This window comes from Apteryx rowi, unplaced genomic scaffold (genome assembly GCF_003343035.1).
Source record: "Apteryx rowi isolate R43461 unplaced genomic scaffold, aptRow1 scaffold_626, whole genome shotgun sequence".
NCBI lineage: Eukaryota > Metazoa > Chordata > Aves > Apterygiformes > Apterygidae > Apteryx > Apteryx rowi.
In genome coordinates, this window is record NW_020450901.1 from 415,595 (window position 1) to 431,850 (window position 16,256).

The window sequence follows — 16,256 nt, forward strand, 5'->3', positions numbered from 1 at the left end:
TTGTTTTGTTTGAAGTACCCAAAAATGCATTGAAGTTCAAAGAGACAAACATCGCGACATTCAGTAATTACTGTATTTGCCTGTTTATCTGAAACTGCTGCCCAGATGTGCTTCCCACAGCTGCAGATGCTGGCACTGACCAGTTGTATGCAGATTAAAGGGGCTTGTTTAGTTTGTTTTCTTTCCTGCGAGTGAAACAAACAATTCAAAGTTAGTCTCTCTGACTGAGAAAACAGAATCTACCACTTCATTCTTGCCTGCTTTGAATTTCAGGCGTTAAATTCCCAATCCCTGCAGTGCCTCCTGCTGACTGGTTGGGAAGGTGAGGTGGGGAACAATGACAGCCTTTCTGTGATCTTCTAGTGAGTTCTTTGCAATATATACAGGAGGTTGGGGTGATTAGAATGTGTGCTTTACAGCTGACTGCTGTTTCTTCCTGGAAGGCAATTTGTCTCCTGTGGAGAGTATAGTTCCTGTTTGTTTTTTCTGGGTCCCTTTTTCTCCCCTTCAGAAACTTCAGAGCAACTAGAACTTGTTCTTTGTGAATGACTGGAAGAAGCAGATTAAATTTAGGGGTATATTTGAGTCCAGCTGTCTCCTTTGTTTCGTGGTCATATTGGGAAAGGGGAGGGCAGTGTTCTTAGGATAAATGATTTTGATTTTATTCTTTTTTGTATCTCCTTTAAGGGTTATTATGAAGAAATGCAGTTCATCTGGTCAGGAGGAGGCTGTGGATACCATGGCCCAATGTAATGAGCTGACAGTGAGGGCAGGCTCCACCGAAAAAACAGTGGATGTGCCCCTAACTCGAACACACACATTCCCAGAGGACTTGGACCACAGTGATGTGGCCTTGTCTTTACACAGCTGCAGAAACAAGCAAGACTTCATTAGAGAATCCCATGCCAGCTTGGAGGAGCTGTCGCCTCCCTCAGAGCGCGAATCTGCCCCATTTGTCCCTTTTTCTGGAGACGGACAGCGTCTGGGGGACTCTCCTGTGACTGCAGTATCTCCTGGATTAGACATGCCATCTTCAAAGCTGCCAATATCTTCCTCCAGCCCTGGAGGCCCTTCTAAGCCAAAGAAGTCTAAGAACAGCCAAGAATTGCTAAAGGAGCAAGAGCAGGTAAGGGAAAATTTATTTGCAATGAGAGCTTTTTCATCCTGCCTTGCCCTAGACTGAATGCCTAAGAGAAGAAAGATGTTTCAGCATTTAAGATTTTTCTCCCTCCCATGTAATTTAGGGTTAGGTGCCTTGGTGACATACAGTTCTGACAAGTTCAATAAGTATTGCATTTTAGGCTGCTTACTATAGAAAAGATGAGGGGTGGGAATTTAGCAATTTGCATGCTGTCCAGAGGCAAGCAAAGCTTTGAAACTTGAGGTATCTTTGAATGTTTCGGCTGGAGGCAACACAGCTACATTAAAAGTGCAATCCAGAAGAGCCTCAATTTCTGTGCCTCAAATTCCATGCAGAGCTAAATTTCATTACAAAATACCCCCTTTGTCACCTGGGTGCTTAGCCTTTTCTAACTGCTATTTACTGTGTAGTTTTGTCAAACATGAGCAGAATTTGGCTAGACTTGTGTTTTCTAATACTCTGAATGTGCTTACTGCTTGTTGTGACTTATTTATCTTCCGCATGATCTAGGAGATAAAAGCTGGGTAGAGTTCTATATACAGAAAGGGAAAGCCTTTCTAGCTGGATGTAGGATTATGTCCTAGGAGCAGAAGTGGTCTTAACAGGTTTGTTGCAACTTGATCCCGTGTCTACCACATACTTCTAAGACAACAGGATCTCAGCAGAAGATCTAGCTGCACACATCATCACTAGGGCTGGCTTTAATGTTGAGAGATCTCCTTCATTGTTTCCCACTCTTTAATACCTCCTGCAGTTGGGAATTCTGTGCTTAACTTTGGTTCTGATCCAGCCAAGGGATTAAACAATGGAAAGCCGTAAGTAGGAAGAGAGGATGTCTGAGGTTCAGAGGGAGCTTGATCCAGTAGGAACTTAACAAGGATGTCTGTGTGCTCTCACACAGATGCAGAGACTCTACCTTAGTTGATTTCTCTGTGGCTGCGGTCTATTCTTGGTGGATTTCTGAATTGTTTAGGAACAGAAGCCAGACCCTGGAAGGACCTTGGAGCAGTTACAAATATAGCGGAAAGAGGCCTTGCCAACCCAGTGGTGAATATTTGAGTATGTTTGAGACACACTGGGGTCCATCTAATCAATGTTTTCTAACCTTTTGGAAAAGACTCTGAGTATAGAGAGAGCTAAACAGTAGGCTGGGCAGTGTGTCCAGCCTAATGTGGTGTTCACTTCAATCACATTCTCATCTGTGAGGGATTTGGAAAAGGGGAGCTCAATTGTGCCTGAAAAGGAAGGAAAGAAGAGTGAGAGGGTTTGCTGTTGCTCTTCAGCAGTCCTGTTGCCCTTGCTTCTCCTGAACTGCTTTTATCGTTTTACTGGCTATAGCTTTATGTGAAGATGTGCTGATGAGCATAGAGCTGAACAGTGGTGGCCTAGGGACTCTTAGGATCCAGCATCTTTCTCAGAATTGCAGTCCAGTTCAAACCACTTAGAGGCACTTCTGGAGCCAGCCTCCCTTCCAGTTTGAGAGCAGCTTTGGAAGCAGCTGCAGATTCTGTTGAGGAGGTTCTGCCCTTGTGTTAAACAGCATGTGATTTTTTGACTGCTGCTTTCAAGCCCTTTGATCTCTGGTGCTTTTGCTGCTGATTGATTACATTTTGTTCCCTCCTCCATTCCTGCCATCCTCTGCTCTCCTTGCTCTCAGCAGCAACATAAGAACAGGGCTAGCCACATGGCATCTGCTTTTTGTCCCTCTTCAGTCCTGAGGAAAAAAAACAAAACAAAACAAATTATTTTTAAACATCAAAGGTCCATTTTTGTAAAAGAATCTTCCCATTAATGCTTTGCCTGTGTGTGGTTTTGGAATTGAAGAGAGAGACTGGATAAAATCTGTGCCGGCGTCCCTTCGTTTCTTGGGCTGAAGATGGTTTACAGACAGCTGCATGCTGACTTTGATGTCAGAATACTAATTATTAGAAGGTAACGTTACACCAGATTCCCCTGGAGAACAGAGCTCCCTGAGGTGGTGGGGAGGAGGTGGGTCTCCAGGGAGAGCTTACTGCTGTGGAAAGCATAGTAGCCACTACTTTGCTAAAAGATAAAGACAGGTTTTCCTCAACTTACCTGCTTACATAGGGCTACAGTAGTGACCTTAGAGTGAATTTCATTCTTCCTGACACCTGGCTTTATTGTGTGGACTGGAATTACATAGACTGCCTGGAAGGCACTGCTGTGAATAGATGGGTTCAGCCTGCTGGTGAGAAGAGCTTAACATCTCAGCTTTGGTAGAAGTAGAGAATTTGAAGAATTGATATTTTGGGAAGGTGACAAACCATAATGCAGTCTTTGGCTCCTGAAAGATATATAGCTTGCTTTTCTCTGGAGTTATATAATGGAAGATAGGAACTACCTTATGGTGGCCACTTAGTATTAATAGAGATATTTATCTTTGTTACAATTGCAGAAAATACCAGATGTGAAGTGGACTGGGAAAGAGATGGTACATCTAGCAGATTCCTTTTTGTAAAGTGCTGTGGGAAGGTGGTTTTCGGACTCTGTCTGTACTTTAAGATCATCAGTGACACATTAAAATAAGGCTGTATTGACAGTGCTCAGACTGGGAGAAGCCCTATCAGAATACCGAAGTGAGTAAATGGTAATGGATAAAGAAACAGCAAGAGGATGATTGCTGGACTTTGGGGAAATAGAGAATTGGTGGAGCAACAGAAATGGGTACCTCTTTCTGTCTTAAGAGTGTTCCATATGCCTGTAAGGAGGTGGGCAGCACAGTTGGTTCCACCAGGTGTGAAATACGTGCCTGAAGAGGTACGATGACGTGGCAGTCTTTGTATTCTCTGAGGCAAAATGACCACGTCTTTTTGATAGCTAAGCAGTGCCTGTGTAAACAACTTGTGCTGCTCTTCTCAGATCAGAACCTGTGGTGCAATTCTGGAATTGAGTTGCAGAAACTCTGAAAAACAAGCTTAAACCCCCTGAATTATGTTCCATAAACTCACTCATTACAGCTCTCTCCAGAGCGCTGAATCCCTTATTGGGGGTTAGCTGAAAATTTAATGTTAGGGAATTCTTACTCTTTTTTTTTTCTTCTTTTTTTGTGGTCCCATTAGACATACTCAGATCTACTGCTCTTTCCTCTGTACAGAAAAGTGTGGCTTTTCATTTTAAGTAGTAGCTAAGTAATGTGTTTTAGTTATATATGTTTGGAAGTTAAGATATTCAGCATTAAGTGCTGGCTGGGGAAAGAGAGAGATAAAAGTATAGACTTAGAAGCCAGAGGGTAGCTAGCTGTGTACCTGTGCAGGGCCAGTACAGGTATGTACCAGAGAATTAAACAGAGACATCTTGGCTAGATGTAAGATGGATGTCAAGAACGGGGCATTTATGTCTGTGAAGTAGTAGCTTTTGTTTCGCAGCACTTACATAGTTCTGATAGGCTGGAGAATGGCTTTAGAGGGGGAAGTTCCTGGTTGCCAGTTTGCAGTGAAGACCCATTTGTCTGAATGGGGACATCTGGAAATCAACACTTGTATCATAGTTCTAACATACAATAGCCCAGACAGTCAACAGGCCGCGGGGAAAAGAGGTGAGTGCTTAGGACTGGGGTATATGGCTGCCTTCCAGTATCCTGTGATTTCTGATGTCTTGGCTGAAGTCTTTAGCCACTACCCTGGTTTGGCCAGTGACTGACCATTTTCCTGTGGAATCCTGCTACTGTTATGATTAGCTAAAGTGCTTGCTGGAGTCAGTAATTAAATGATAAATTTAGGATTTGCTAATGCAGGCTTTGGAATTTTCTCCATTGTATTCCAGCACCTTTCACAACATGCCATAGGGCATGTCTGCTCAGTCTTTTTCCCTGGAAGGAGAAGTCTCTCTTCAGTTGCTTGGCATTCAACAAAGGTGTGTTCAGAGTGAAATGAAATTCAGGTCTGTTTGAGGAGGTTGAAGTACATTATTGGGGAGGGCCTCTGACATTGCTCTGTCCTTGTCAGTCCAGCTGCCCACAGCAGTTAGGACTGTTGTGCAACAGGCTCTTTCCCAGAGGGTGGCTCTGCATGCTCAGAATCACTTCTTTACTCACACAGCTCAGGGAGTTCTGCAGCCCTGGGCATTCTTCCCCCCTGAGCCCAGGGAAAGCTGCAATCAGGCTCCTTCACCCTCTAGTTAGAGCTGACTCCACTCAACTTTCTAAAAGTAGCCAAGGGTCCCACCCACACAACCTCGCTCTTTTAATTTCTCAAATTACCCTTTAGTGCCCACAAATAGAGTGAACATTGCCTTGTAATTTGTGTTGTCTCTTTTGACAATTGAGGGAGACTCCTGTTCCCAAGGGGCCTGTGCCTGGGGGTAGGGAGAATGGATGGAAAGCAGAGAGAAGGACATTCAGGCATTCCTTTGGACTGGAAGGGGTATATGAGGGAATGAGGGGAGAAGAAATGGGTAATGCCAGTAAATGTAATAAGTACCTTTATTTCAGCTAATGTGTACAGGGAACTTCTCTTCTAGCAGCTGCCTGCTTTGAATCACAGAACAATTGAGATTGGAAGGGACCTCTGGAGAGCATCTGGTCAAACCTTCCTGCTCAAAGCAGAGTCAGCTAGAACAGGTTGCCCAGGACCATGTCCAGTCAGGTTTTGAATATATTCAAGGATGGAGACTCCACAACCTCTCTGGGCAACTTGTTCCATTGTTCAACAACCTTCAAAATTAAGTGTTTTCTTTTGTTTAGATAGAATTTCCTGTGTTTCAATTGGTGGCCATTGCCTCTCATCCTGTCACTGGGCACCACTGCGAAGAGGCTGGCTTGGTTTGCTTTACATCTTCCCATTAGATATTTATATATATTGATAAGATTCCCCCTGAGCTTTCTCTTCTCCAGGCTGAACAGTCCCAGCTCTCTCAGCCTCTCCTCATATGAAAGATGGTCCAGTTCCTTAATCATCTTTGTGGCCCTTTGCTGGACTCAATCCAGAAGATCCATGTCTTTCTTGTACTGGGTAGCATAGAATTGGACACAGTACTCTAGCCTCACCAGTGCTGAGTAGAGGGGGAAGGATCACATCCCTCAACTTGCTGGCAACATTCTTCCTAATGCAGCTCAGGATGCCATTGGCTGCCTTTGCCATGAGGGAGCATTGTTTGCTCATGTTCAACTTGTTGTCCACCAGGACCCCCAGGTCTTTTTCTGCAAAGCTGTTTTCCGGCTGGTTGACCCCCAGCCTGTAGTGGTGCATGGGATTATTCCTCCGCAAGTGCAGGGGAGGCACTTCCCTTTGTTGAACCTCATGAGGTTCCTCTCTGCCCATTTCTCCAGCCTGCTGAGGTCCCTCTGAATGGCAGCACCACTGTCTGGTGTATCAGCCACTCTTCCCAGTTTTGTATCATCTGCAAACTTGCTGAGGGTGCATTCAGTCTGATCATCCAGGTCATTAATGTAGAGATTAAGTAGTATAGTATTGGACCCAGTATCAACCACTGGGGTATACCACTAGTGACTCCAGCTGGACTTTGCACCACAGGTCACAACCCTGTGAGCCTGGCAGTTCAGCCAGTTTTCAGTCTACCTCACTGTCCACTCATCTAGCCCATACTTTATCAGCTCGTCTATGAGGATGTTTTGGGAGATAGTGTCAAAACCCTTAGTAAATTTGAGATAAACAACATCCATTGCTCTCCCCTCATCCACTAAGCCAGTCATCTCATTGTAGAAGGCTATCAGGTTGGTTAAGTGCGATTTCCCCTTTGTTAACTACTCCTGATCACCTTCTTGTCCTTCATGTGTCTGGAAATGGTTTCCAGGGTTAGCTGCTCCATCATCTTCCTACAGATTGAGGCTGACTGGCCTGTAGTTCCCCAGACCCTCCTTCTTGCCCTTCTTGAAGATAGGGGTGACATTTGCTTTCTCCCCATCCTCAGGAACCTCTCATGATCACTATGAACTTTCAAAGATGATCAACAATGGCGCTGTGATGAAATCGACCAGCTCAGCTCCCTCAGCACTTGTTGGGGAAGGGACCTCCTTAGGTTCCATGGACTTGTGTGTGTCCAGTTTAGGTGTTCCCTAATGCAATCTCCTCCACCAAGGGAAAGTCTTCCTTGCTTTAAACTTCCCTTTTGGTCTCAGAGACTTGGGATTCCTGCAGGCCAGTCCTACCAGGAAAGACTGAAGCAAAGAAGGCATTCAGTACTTCTGCCTTTTCTATGTCTTCTGTCACCAGGGTCACTGCCCCGTTTAGCAGCCAGCCTACGTTTTCCATAGCCTTTCTTTTGCTGCTTATGTATTTGTAGAAGCCTTTATTGTTGTCCTTCATGTCCCTTGCCAGATTCAACTCCAGATGGGCTTTAGCTTTCCTAACCCCAACCCTGCACTCTTGGACAGTGTCTCTATATTCCTCCTGGGTCACCTCTTTCTGTTCCCATCTCTTGTATGGCTTCCTTTTTATGTTAGAATTTAGTCAGGAGCTCCTTATTAATCCATACAGGCCTCCTGCTGCCTTTGTTTGATTTCCTGCTTGTTGGGATGGACCATTATTGAGCTTGGAGGAGGTGATCCTTGAATATAAAAGAGCTCTCTTGGACCTCTCTTCCCTCCAGGGCCAGATCCCATGGGATTCTTCCAAGCAGGTTCCTGAACTCTGCCTGCAGCTAAGGCTGACTTCAGTGCCAAGTAGTTTATAAGTGCAAAGCAAAAAAGTTTTCACTGTCCAAGGGAGCTTTCTTTACTGGATGAGAGGTGATACATACCAGAAGCCAGGTTAAAAAATTTAAACATGTACAACGAAACCCCACAGTAAGCCAATTCCAAGCACTCAGCAGGCCAAAAATTACTTTACCAAAACAAAGGATTACTCTCTAGAGTAAGAAGAATGTTCTCAAGTAAGAAGATATGGAATGAGCCCTGATTGGGAACTACTGCAGCTGGTTCTGTGGCAAGAGAATGTGAAGCAAAGAGAACAGAAGGTRTGATGAGAGCCAGGGGTATGTGGCAGATGAACAACTTAAAAGGGCAGTTTATAGGCTATAGTACATATAGTAGTACCTGTATTAGTTGTGTACTGCCTGTAGGATAAGGAAATGCTTATATACTGAGAGGTTTGGAGTAGGGTAGAGAGAGGCAGATGATGACTTTGGGATAGGAGTCACTTCTGAGTACTTGTAACAAGCTTCTAACTAGCTAGGGGTATGGTTCAACTACAAAATATCTATGTAATGTAAGTGAAGAGATCCCACAGGTACTCCCTGGAAAGGAATCATCTCTCCTTACATTAGATGACTGCTGAATTTTTTATCCTGGGCTTCCCATATAGACAGTTTAGAGTAGCTAACTCCATTAGCTGTGTGACTCATCTGACAGAATATAGGCTCCTACTGCTTTTTGGGAGGAATTGTGCCCCAAGCTCCATCAACTATAAAGAGTGACTAGTTTCAACGTTGACAACTTCTATATAGTCTATGTCTGTTCTTAGTGAGATGAATTCCATACCATGTGATTGCATTTCAGTTTGCAAATACTGTCATTCTGCTTTTTGTCCAGAACCTTCTAGTATTAGCGAAGGAATGCGTTTAAGACTAACCTGAGCTCACTTTCATTCTGTAGCTTTTAGAACGAGAGCCACTTGTATGTCATCTAGACCTACTAGAACCACTTCCTGCTGGCCCAGAAGACCTTCCTGATGAGTTTTTTGAAGTTACRGTGGATGATGTAAGGAAACGTTTGGCACAACTGCAGAGCGAGAGGCAAGTTTCCTTTCTGCTAGCAACTGAGAATGCTCCATATCCTTTTGTTGAGGAGAGTCATGCTATGCTCCTATAGGTGGCTGTGATTTCTGGGGGAGGGGTTGTAGATGAATTCATGGGTATGGGATTAATGACCAGACCTGGAAATCTCTACCTTTTATGCCAACTGAGCACAAGGGTCAGGTCATGCTTCTGTACCAGGACCTATGTTTTTGTGTGAATCRGTTGACTATTTGTGTCATGGGATAATGGGCTCACTTGGATTTTGAAAATTTCATCGTGAAGTATTTGTGATGCTTATGTGGTAGTAAGTTTTTCTGAGAAGCTCAAACTAGTTGGGCCCTCACTAAGAAAGGAATAAAAGAAAGATTCATGCCCATCTTCTGCATTTCAGGAAGTTATTCATAGACACTTAACACCATGCCTCTCCCTCCCTCCCTCCCTCCCTTCCTTCCTTCCTTCCTTCCTTCCTTCCTCTGAAAGAGAAGCCACTAACTTTATAATTAATGTGCCCTTATTTGTTAGAGGCCCAAAGCAGTGGTGAGCTCCTGCTCTCTGCATTTTGATCTGACTTAACATTGATTGTTAGAAATTAAATGGCTAGAATTTGTAATGTGTGATGGGCAAATATATGAACACAACAATCTAGTTTTAGAGGAATAATTCCTGCTGACTTCAGCAGTAGCTAGTAGCATTTTTCAGCCAGTAAGAAAAGCCTTGTGTTTTAAGTAATGGAATTACCTTTTATTTGACCTAATCATAAAAGACCAACTTTGAGACATTATCCAAACAGAAATAATGCAAAATCAAACTTGATCAGAAATCAAGACATGAGGATATTTGGGATGCTCCCAAAGGGGAGAAAGAAGTATAGGAAACTGGGGTAACTGCACATTCTGTTGTTCAAGTAGTTTGCTGTCAAATACTCATGACTTTATTGTACTCTTATTCCTGTTCTGAACTAAAAACTCAGGTTAAGGTAACCTCCCCATCACAGCAGCATTTTGCCATCTATATGTTCCTTAATGAATTAATTTTGTGAATGTATTTAGTTTCAAGTGGGTCATAATATTCCTTTGAACTTTACAAGTATTCTACGAAACTGTGGGACAGTATTATACTATAGCCAAGTCTGAGTAGAACTTTCTACTTAGAGTTGATTTCCCCCCCCCACCTCTGGCTTCTGAAATCCACATGAGTACACAGATTGGCTTGAAAATTGCTCTGCCACTTGTGGGTCTGGAGTAGTTAGTGGTACAAATGTATGGTCATTTGGTCGGGGGTTACTGGAATATACCCCCCTCAAAAAGGACCTCATTTCCAAATTTGCTGATGCTTATAACCCTTTTTCCTCCCRTGGTCAGGGATAAAAATAAAGGCAAGTTCCACAAGAAACTGGTATCAGTTGGCTGCTGATCTCAGCTGGTGAATCTTACCAAGAACTAGCTGCACACAATGCAATATTTTAAATGTGGTTAGAATTTAATTCCAGTTTCATGAAAAGTAGAGATTTGATATGAATCAGAAACTTGGTACACAAAGAAGGAATGGAACAGGTTAGTTTGCTGTTCACTCTTTGAATTTTTAATTGGCACTTTCAGATCATTTTGAAATGTGGTGTACCAGCTGGGTACGGTTGGTGAAGAAAGCCTGGAGTAGTTTTGTTCAGCACCTGTTCCTGAGATACCTTGATGATTCTCAAAAATAGAAAGAGGTCCTTCAAACTACATAGACACAAGAAGATTAACTTGTAAATAATAGTACAAAATTGCAATTATTCAATCAGGTGTTTCACCAAAATCTATCCTGGTAAATAGGTTATTCAAAATTAAGAATTGTTCAGAATGCTGAAATAAGGGAAAAGGAATGAAACTGAACATGGAATTGAAAGGTATCTGCTAGATCTAAGCTTAGGTCTTTACTTACAGGAAAATATATAATTATTTTTCTGAATTTACTGTGTCATCTTAAATACAGTTAGATTTTTGCACCTGCTACTCCTTTTAAAAGACCAGTCCACAACCTTGCTTCATTCATTGTCTGAAATGTCTCATTCCTGTTTTGCTTCCTTTGTGCTAATTAATATCCATTAGCTCTTATGCCAACATTGTTTTTCAGCTTCAGTAGCTCTTTTTGCTCCCTGGAGTAATTGTGTCCCACTTCAGTTTCTGTTTTATTGGATTAATAAATCCAGCTTTTCACATGTAATCTCAGAAAACATTCCCCTGATCATCTTAGTAGCAATCTTGGCACCTACTTCAGTAAATGTACTTTTCTTGTACAGGGTAAAAATAATTTTGTACAGTATTGTAGGTGATGCTCACTAAATCCACGTACAAGGCACTAATATTGTCTGTCTGTATGAAGTATTTTGCTTCGTACAGCCTGGACTGTAAATACTTCTTTCCAAGATCCCATCATGTTGGCATTTCATAAGCCTTCTTATGGTCAGCTTATATGCTTAGGTTTTTCTCAGGTTTCCAATTCATGAGCTTCTACCTTGTAGTAGAAATTCTGTTTGTACTTAAATGCACAACTTCACACCCAATGATGTGCTCTATCCTGTTTTGTTACTTCACTTTCTAAGTAAAATATTGATATTTCTCTATATCTTGTAAGTGCTTCTTAAATTTGTATCATAAGCAAAGTTCATTAGAACACAGTAAGTTTTCCTACAAAGTTTATTAAAGGTTGATCCCAACAGGGATTCTAAAGGAGCTGCACTTGCAACCTTGCTCCAATCCTCATGGCTCTCCTTTTAGCACAATTGCTTTTTCTTCACTTTATTGTGTTTTCTTCTTGCCTTAAAAATCTTTAAACAATCCCTATCTTCTCTAGCTAAATTGCTGATTTTCCATGTGGATAAAAAATGCTTTTCTGATTTTATATAGATTAGAGCTTCTGTTTTGCCTTTGCCTAGAAAATGAATTGCCTTAGGAAGTAACGTACCAGATTAGAGGGGTACCTTCAATAACTCCTCAGTTGCATTTTAGCCTTTGTCTGTTTTCTTTTTCTTTTAAAATATGATTTGTTCTAAAGCCTGCATACTTTAGAGAATTTGACTATATAGTGCTGGTACTAGGCTGGGGAAACTGCAAACAGAGGGAGGGTGGGATTTTGGGACAAGGAAGGCATCTGAAAGAACATGAGTCTGAACTTGCAGGTAATTGCATGCATGCAGGCATGCATATGTATACACTGCTCGTATACAGACTGGGGGTTTGCAATTCTTAGCTGTTAAAGGAGAACATGACCTGGGAGGAGAGTAGTAGAAATTCTGAGATTTTGGGTAGGAATCACAGCAGGTGGGGAACATGCAGTGAGGGATATATGGAACTGTTGAGCAATTGTCGTCTGTCCTGCTTGGGCCTTTCATTTTCTTAATAAAAGTGTATCTTAGAGTGGCAGAAGTGACAGCTTGTCTTCTTCCCACGTATCTAGGAAACGCCTGGAAGAAGCTCCACTGATGACAAAATCTTTGAGGGAGGCTCAGCTGAAGGAAAAGTTAGAACGTTACCCAAAGGTAGCCTTTTCTCTTTCTCCAACTCCTCTGGCTAGTCCAAACTTGTGGCTTAAGTAGCTTTGGGAACCAAATGTGACCAACAGGATCTTGAGCTGCTTATAGGAAGGCTTTTCATGTTCCTGTCCCTGTTAATAGTTGGTAGGACCCACATAACAGTTATACCATGTAAAATCAGCTGGCCTCTAATGATGTGGTTGGGTAGCAGGCAGAATAGTTCCTTTTATTTCCTTCCAGATGATTCAAAACCCTTATGTTATGCACACATCAGTCTATTTGATTGAGCTTTCCTAACTGCTTCTCCTCTGTGGACTCTTAGTTTCAATAGTATCTCATTACATGTTAAATGATAAGATATTACGGACTGGAGAGATCTTACTCTGTAAATGTGATCCTAATGCAGTTCTTGTCTTTGATGCTTTACTGCAAAGAAATAAGAGATGAAGTTTCCAAGTTAGGTGCTAACTGACCACCACTGGAAATAGAATGTTACTAGCTATTTCAGCATATATACGGCATAGGGACTGTGTGACTGGGAGGCTTCCTACTACTGTGGACACTCCAAGATGCTGATTTGTTGTCTGTACTTGTCCCTGTTTGGAACCTAAGGTGATTTTCTACTTCATCTGAGTGTCACTTAGCACAGGGAGCTTCTACTCTCTGAATATGTGCTTCTGCATTGTACATGATACTGTTTTTGTAGGTCAGCTCTCTTACAGTCTTTGGAAGTCAGACAGTCCATGTTCTCCAAGGAGCTGCGCAGTAATGGAAACCTGTAGCCTATAGAGTAGAATAGCTCAAATCTCCCCATTTGTAAGAAACTTGCTATAAATTCTAAACCAAGGGCAAGCCTCTCAGAACAGCTGTACACAATTGACCTAATGTGCTTTGCTTCTGACTAGGTGGTGTTGAGAGTACATTTCCCAGACCGTCATGTTCTACAAGGGTTCTTCCGTCCTAGTGAAACTGGTAAGAGCAATTTCTGCTTCAGTCTCTGTGGCTGTAGCTAACATCTCTCATCACTGTTTATTGGCATGCCAAAAGAGAGTGGCTCTGGACAGATCTTTCTGCTGCCCAGGGGAGTAATACTGCCCTGAAGAAGCAGCAATAGCTAGCTATGCCATCCTTATAGGGCCCCTGAACTAGATGAGAAAAGAGTCTGAGGTAATACCTTAGTTAAGGGGAATTTATTTCCAAGACTACTTGATGGAGACTATGTCAGGCTGCTTGATGGCAAAATATTTGTGCTCAGGAAACTGTCCTACCTGATGTACCATTTGAACACAAATAATGGGATATTACTGAGTTACAACTTGTTTCAGACAGACTCCATAAGAGAAGGCTTGGGGGGGCAAGAGATGAGTTTGAACACTTCCTTTATTTTAAAGATTTAAAAAGTTAAAAAAAAAAAAAGTGGTGGGGAGGGTGGCAGCCTTCCCTACTATAATCACAGTAGCAGGGGTTGGACTGTTCTTCAGTCATCAGTTCACAAAAGATAGTGAGTCAGACCATGTATGAATTAGCTCTCACTGTTGCTAATCTAGATCCTCTCCATATGAGCTGGCAATGATAGTTACCCACACATTTTTTTGATACTTTTATATGGAACAAGAACTGATAACTAGTGACCAGTCTCAGCTAGCTCATCTCTGCATATCTTGCATCTGTTATTGGATTTGCTAGGAAGAATTTCACTGGGATCCTTATATTTTGCCAAAGGACCAGAATATGTAGGTTTGTTTTCTGCAAGATATTTATAATAGTGATAGCTGTAGTATTCATTCAAGGAAAGGGCAACCTGCACGCATTGCAAAGGACAGCTCTGTAGGTTCAGGCTAGCCTTTTGGCTCAGCATCTGAAGAAACAAATGTCATCCAGGAAACCCTTCTCCCCTCCTTTTTTTTACAGTTGGCATTTTGAGAGACTTTGTAAGAAGCCACCTTGCAGATGCAGATCTGCCATTCTACTTATGTGAGTGCCCTGTTAGTAATATTTGGCCATACTTTACAAAGCCTGTTCCTAGCTGTGATTGCTCTGATGCATATGGGATCTTGTGATGCCGTGAGATATGACCTGGGGAGGGATTTCTTCTTCAAATATGGCCTCAGAGTGGAAAGAAGGTGTAACCCTGGTCACTTAGCCACTTTATGCTTCTGCCTAATACGAAGCACATGTGGGCAATGAGAATATGTCCCTCTTTTGAAGGGCAGCAATCCCTCCCATACCTGCTGTACTTATTGTTTTGGTTGCTGGGTGGTCCTGTTTTGTAACTTGTTTTTTAACTTCAGTTATTGCACCTCCCAGAATCATCTTGAATGATGAAAGTTTGACGCTCTTTGAGGTAAGGACTCACACCTGTGCTCTGTCATTCTCTCTCTGACATGCTGCTTCTTCCACCTGCCCCAACATGCCTTAGTTGCTTTTAAAAGAAGCTGTATAATGTCATGATCCCTGTAGATTTCTGCTTAACCACAACTAATGGAACCAGGTGTTTCGGAGCACAAGCTCTTCACCAGAAGAGGTCCACCTTGTGCAGCAATATGTAGTTTCATGATGGTGGGGGTGGGGGTTTCGTATTGTTGTATACATAGACTCTGTGCTCTATGGAGCCTGCACTGTATGCAACCTTAAAGGTTATTGCATAAGCTGTGTAAATGAGTTTGCTGTATTTGTAGTTGGCCCAGTGTAGTAGGAGACATGATACTGGTTTGGGATAGATGACTGTTTCTAACTTCTACAGCAGAAGCTAGATGCCATATTAGACAAAAATCTGACCTTTTTGATAATCACTGTGTGAGAGTTTATTTTAAGCTAGCTTATACATTGTAGAACATGTACTTTCTATGTTGTAATTTTTCTCAAAGTCTGAAATTTAATTCTTGGAGGTTATTTGCAAATATCAAATAAAGTGGTGTTGAAGTCTCTGACCAGAGACTGTTGGCTGTGGAAATCACACACGTGCTAAGAAGAGACTGGCTGAGTGATTTTGCAAGCGACTTTGCCCCAAACTCACCATATTTAATATGGGGAGTCATTCAGAATGTCATGGACATTTGTAGAGTGATGCATTGAAGATCACTTGCAGGGTGAAGGGTCAAGCAGGTTGTAGTGAGAGTTTTTGCTTGATACCTCTGAGGGATGAGAAAGAGCAGAGTGGAGAAACAGAGAGAGAAAGGGACCTTTCAGACAGCATACTGAGTTAGGAAGGGATTAGAGTGCCTCTGAAGTTGTTTGTAATGGAGCTTTCCAAATTCCACAACTTCCTGGCCGAGCCATGTGGAAAAGATACAAGCGCAGCTGCTCTTAGGCTACTGCATGTTCAGGGAATCACATAATTTGGGTCCTCATGTTCACACTCAAAAGTCTCTCCCCTTCCTAATACCCTGTTAAGATTTTTTTTTGCTGAAAATTGAAGTTTTGGGTGTGGTTTTCTTGATATCCAAGTTCCTCCTCTTTCTGTCACTGCGCCTGTGACAGGTATGGCTTCCTAGAGAATCCTGAGCATCTCGGAGATCACAGCCCTGTTTGGTTTTGTGGTTCAGGAATGGCTATGCAGTAGCTTTTGGCCTCCACCCAGCTGCACAGCCTGCGGACTACTGTTTCTATCAGCCTTCCTACTCTCTACTTGAGCGTTGCTTCTGTTTGCATGTGCATCRTGCATGGCAGCCTTTCTTCCATCTGACAGGAAAGGGACGCTGTGTGTGTTGGTAAGACTTAATGCCATCCTGGGTGGGGGAGAGGAGCCAGACCAGTGATTTTTCTCTTTAAAGCCTTTTTATATATTTTAATTGATAACCAAAATGCCAGTGTCTTCATGTCTTTGAACCAGGAGATTTTGCCACTCAGGCATGAAGGCAGCTTCCTCTGATTTGTGCCATCTCCCAC

At 42.5% G+C, this 16,256-nt stretch overlaps 1 protein-coding gene across 1 annotated transcript in view; it reads left to right on the forward strand.

Moving 5' to 3' along the window:
- ASPSCR1 (ASPSCR1, UBX domain containing tether for SLC2A4) overlaps positions 1-16,256 on the forward strand; it is a 54,252-nt gene that overhangs the window by 20,464 nt on the left and 17,532 nt on the right. Inside the window, exons 6-10 of the mRNA XM_026084104.1 lie at positions 688-1,126; positions 8,712-8,851; positions 12,293-12,374; positions 13,274-13,340; positions 14,280-14,342. Coding sequence (XP_025939889.1) covers positions 688-1,126; positions 8,712-8,851; positions 12,293-12,374; positions 13,274-13,340; positions 14,280-14,342 — 791 coding nt within the window. The remainder of the gene's footprint in view (positions 1-687; positions 1,127-8,711; positions 8,852-12,292; positions 12,375-13,273; positions 13,341-14,279; positions 14,343-16,256) is intronic.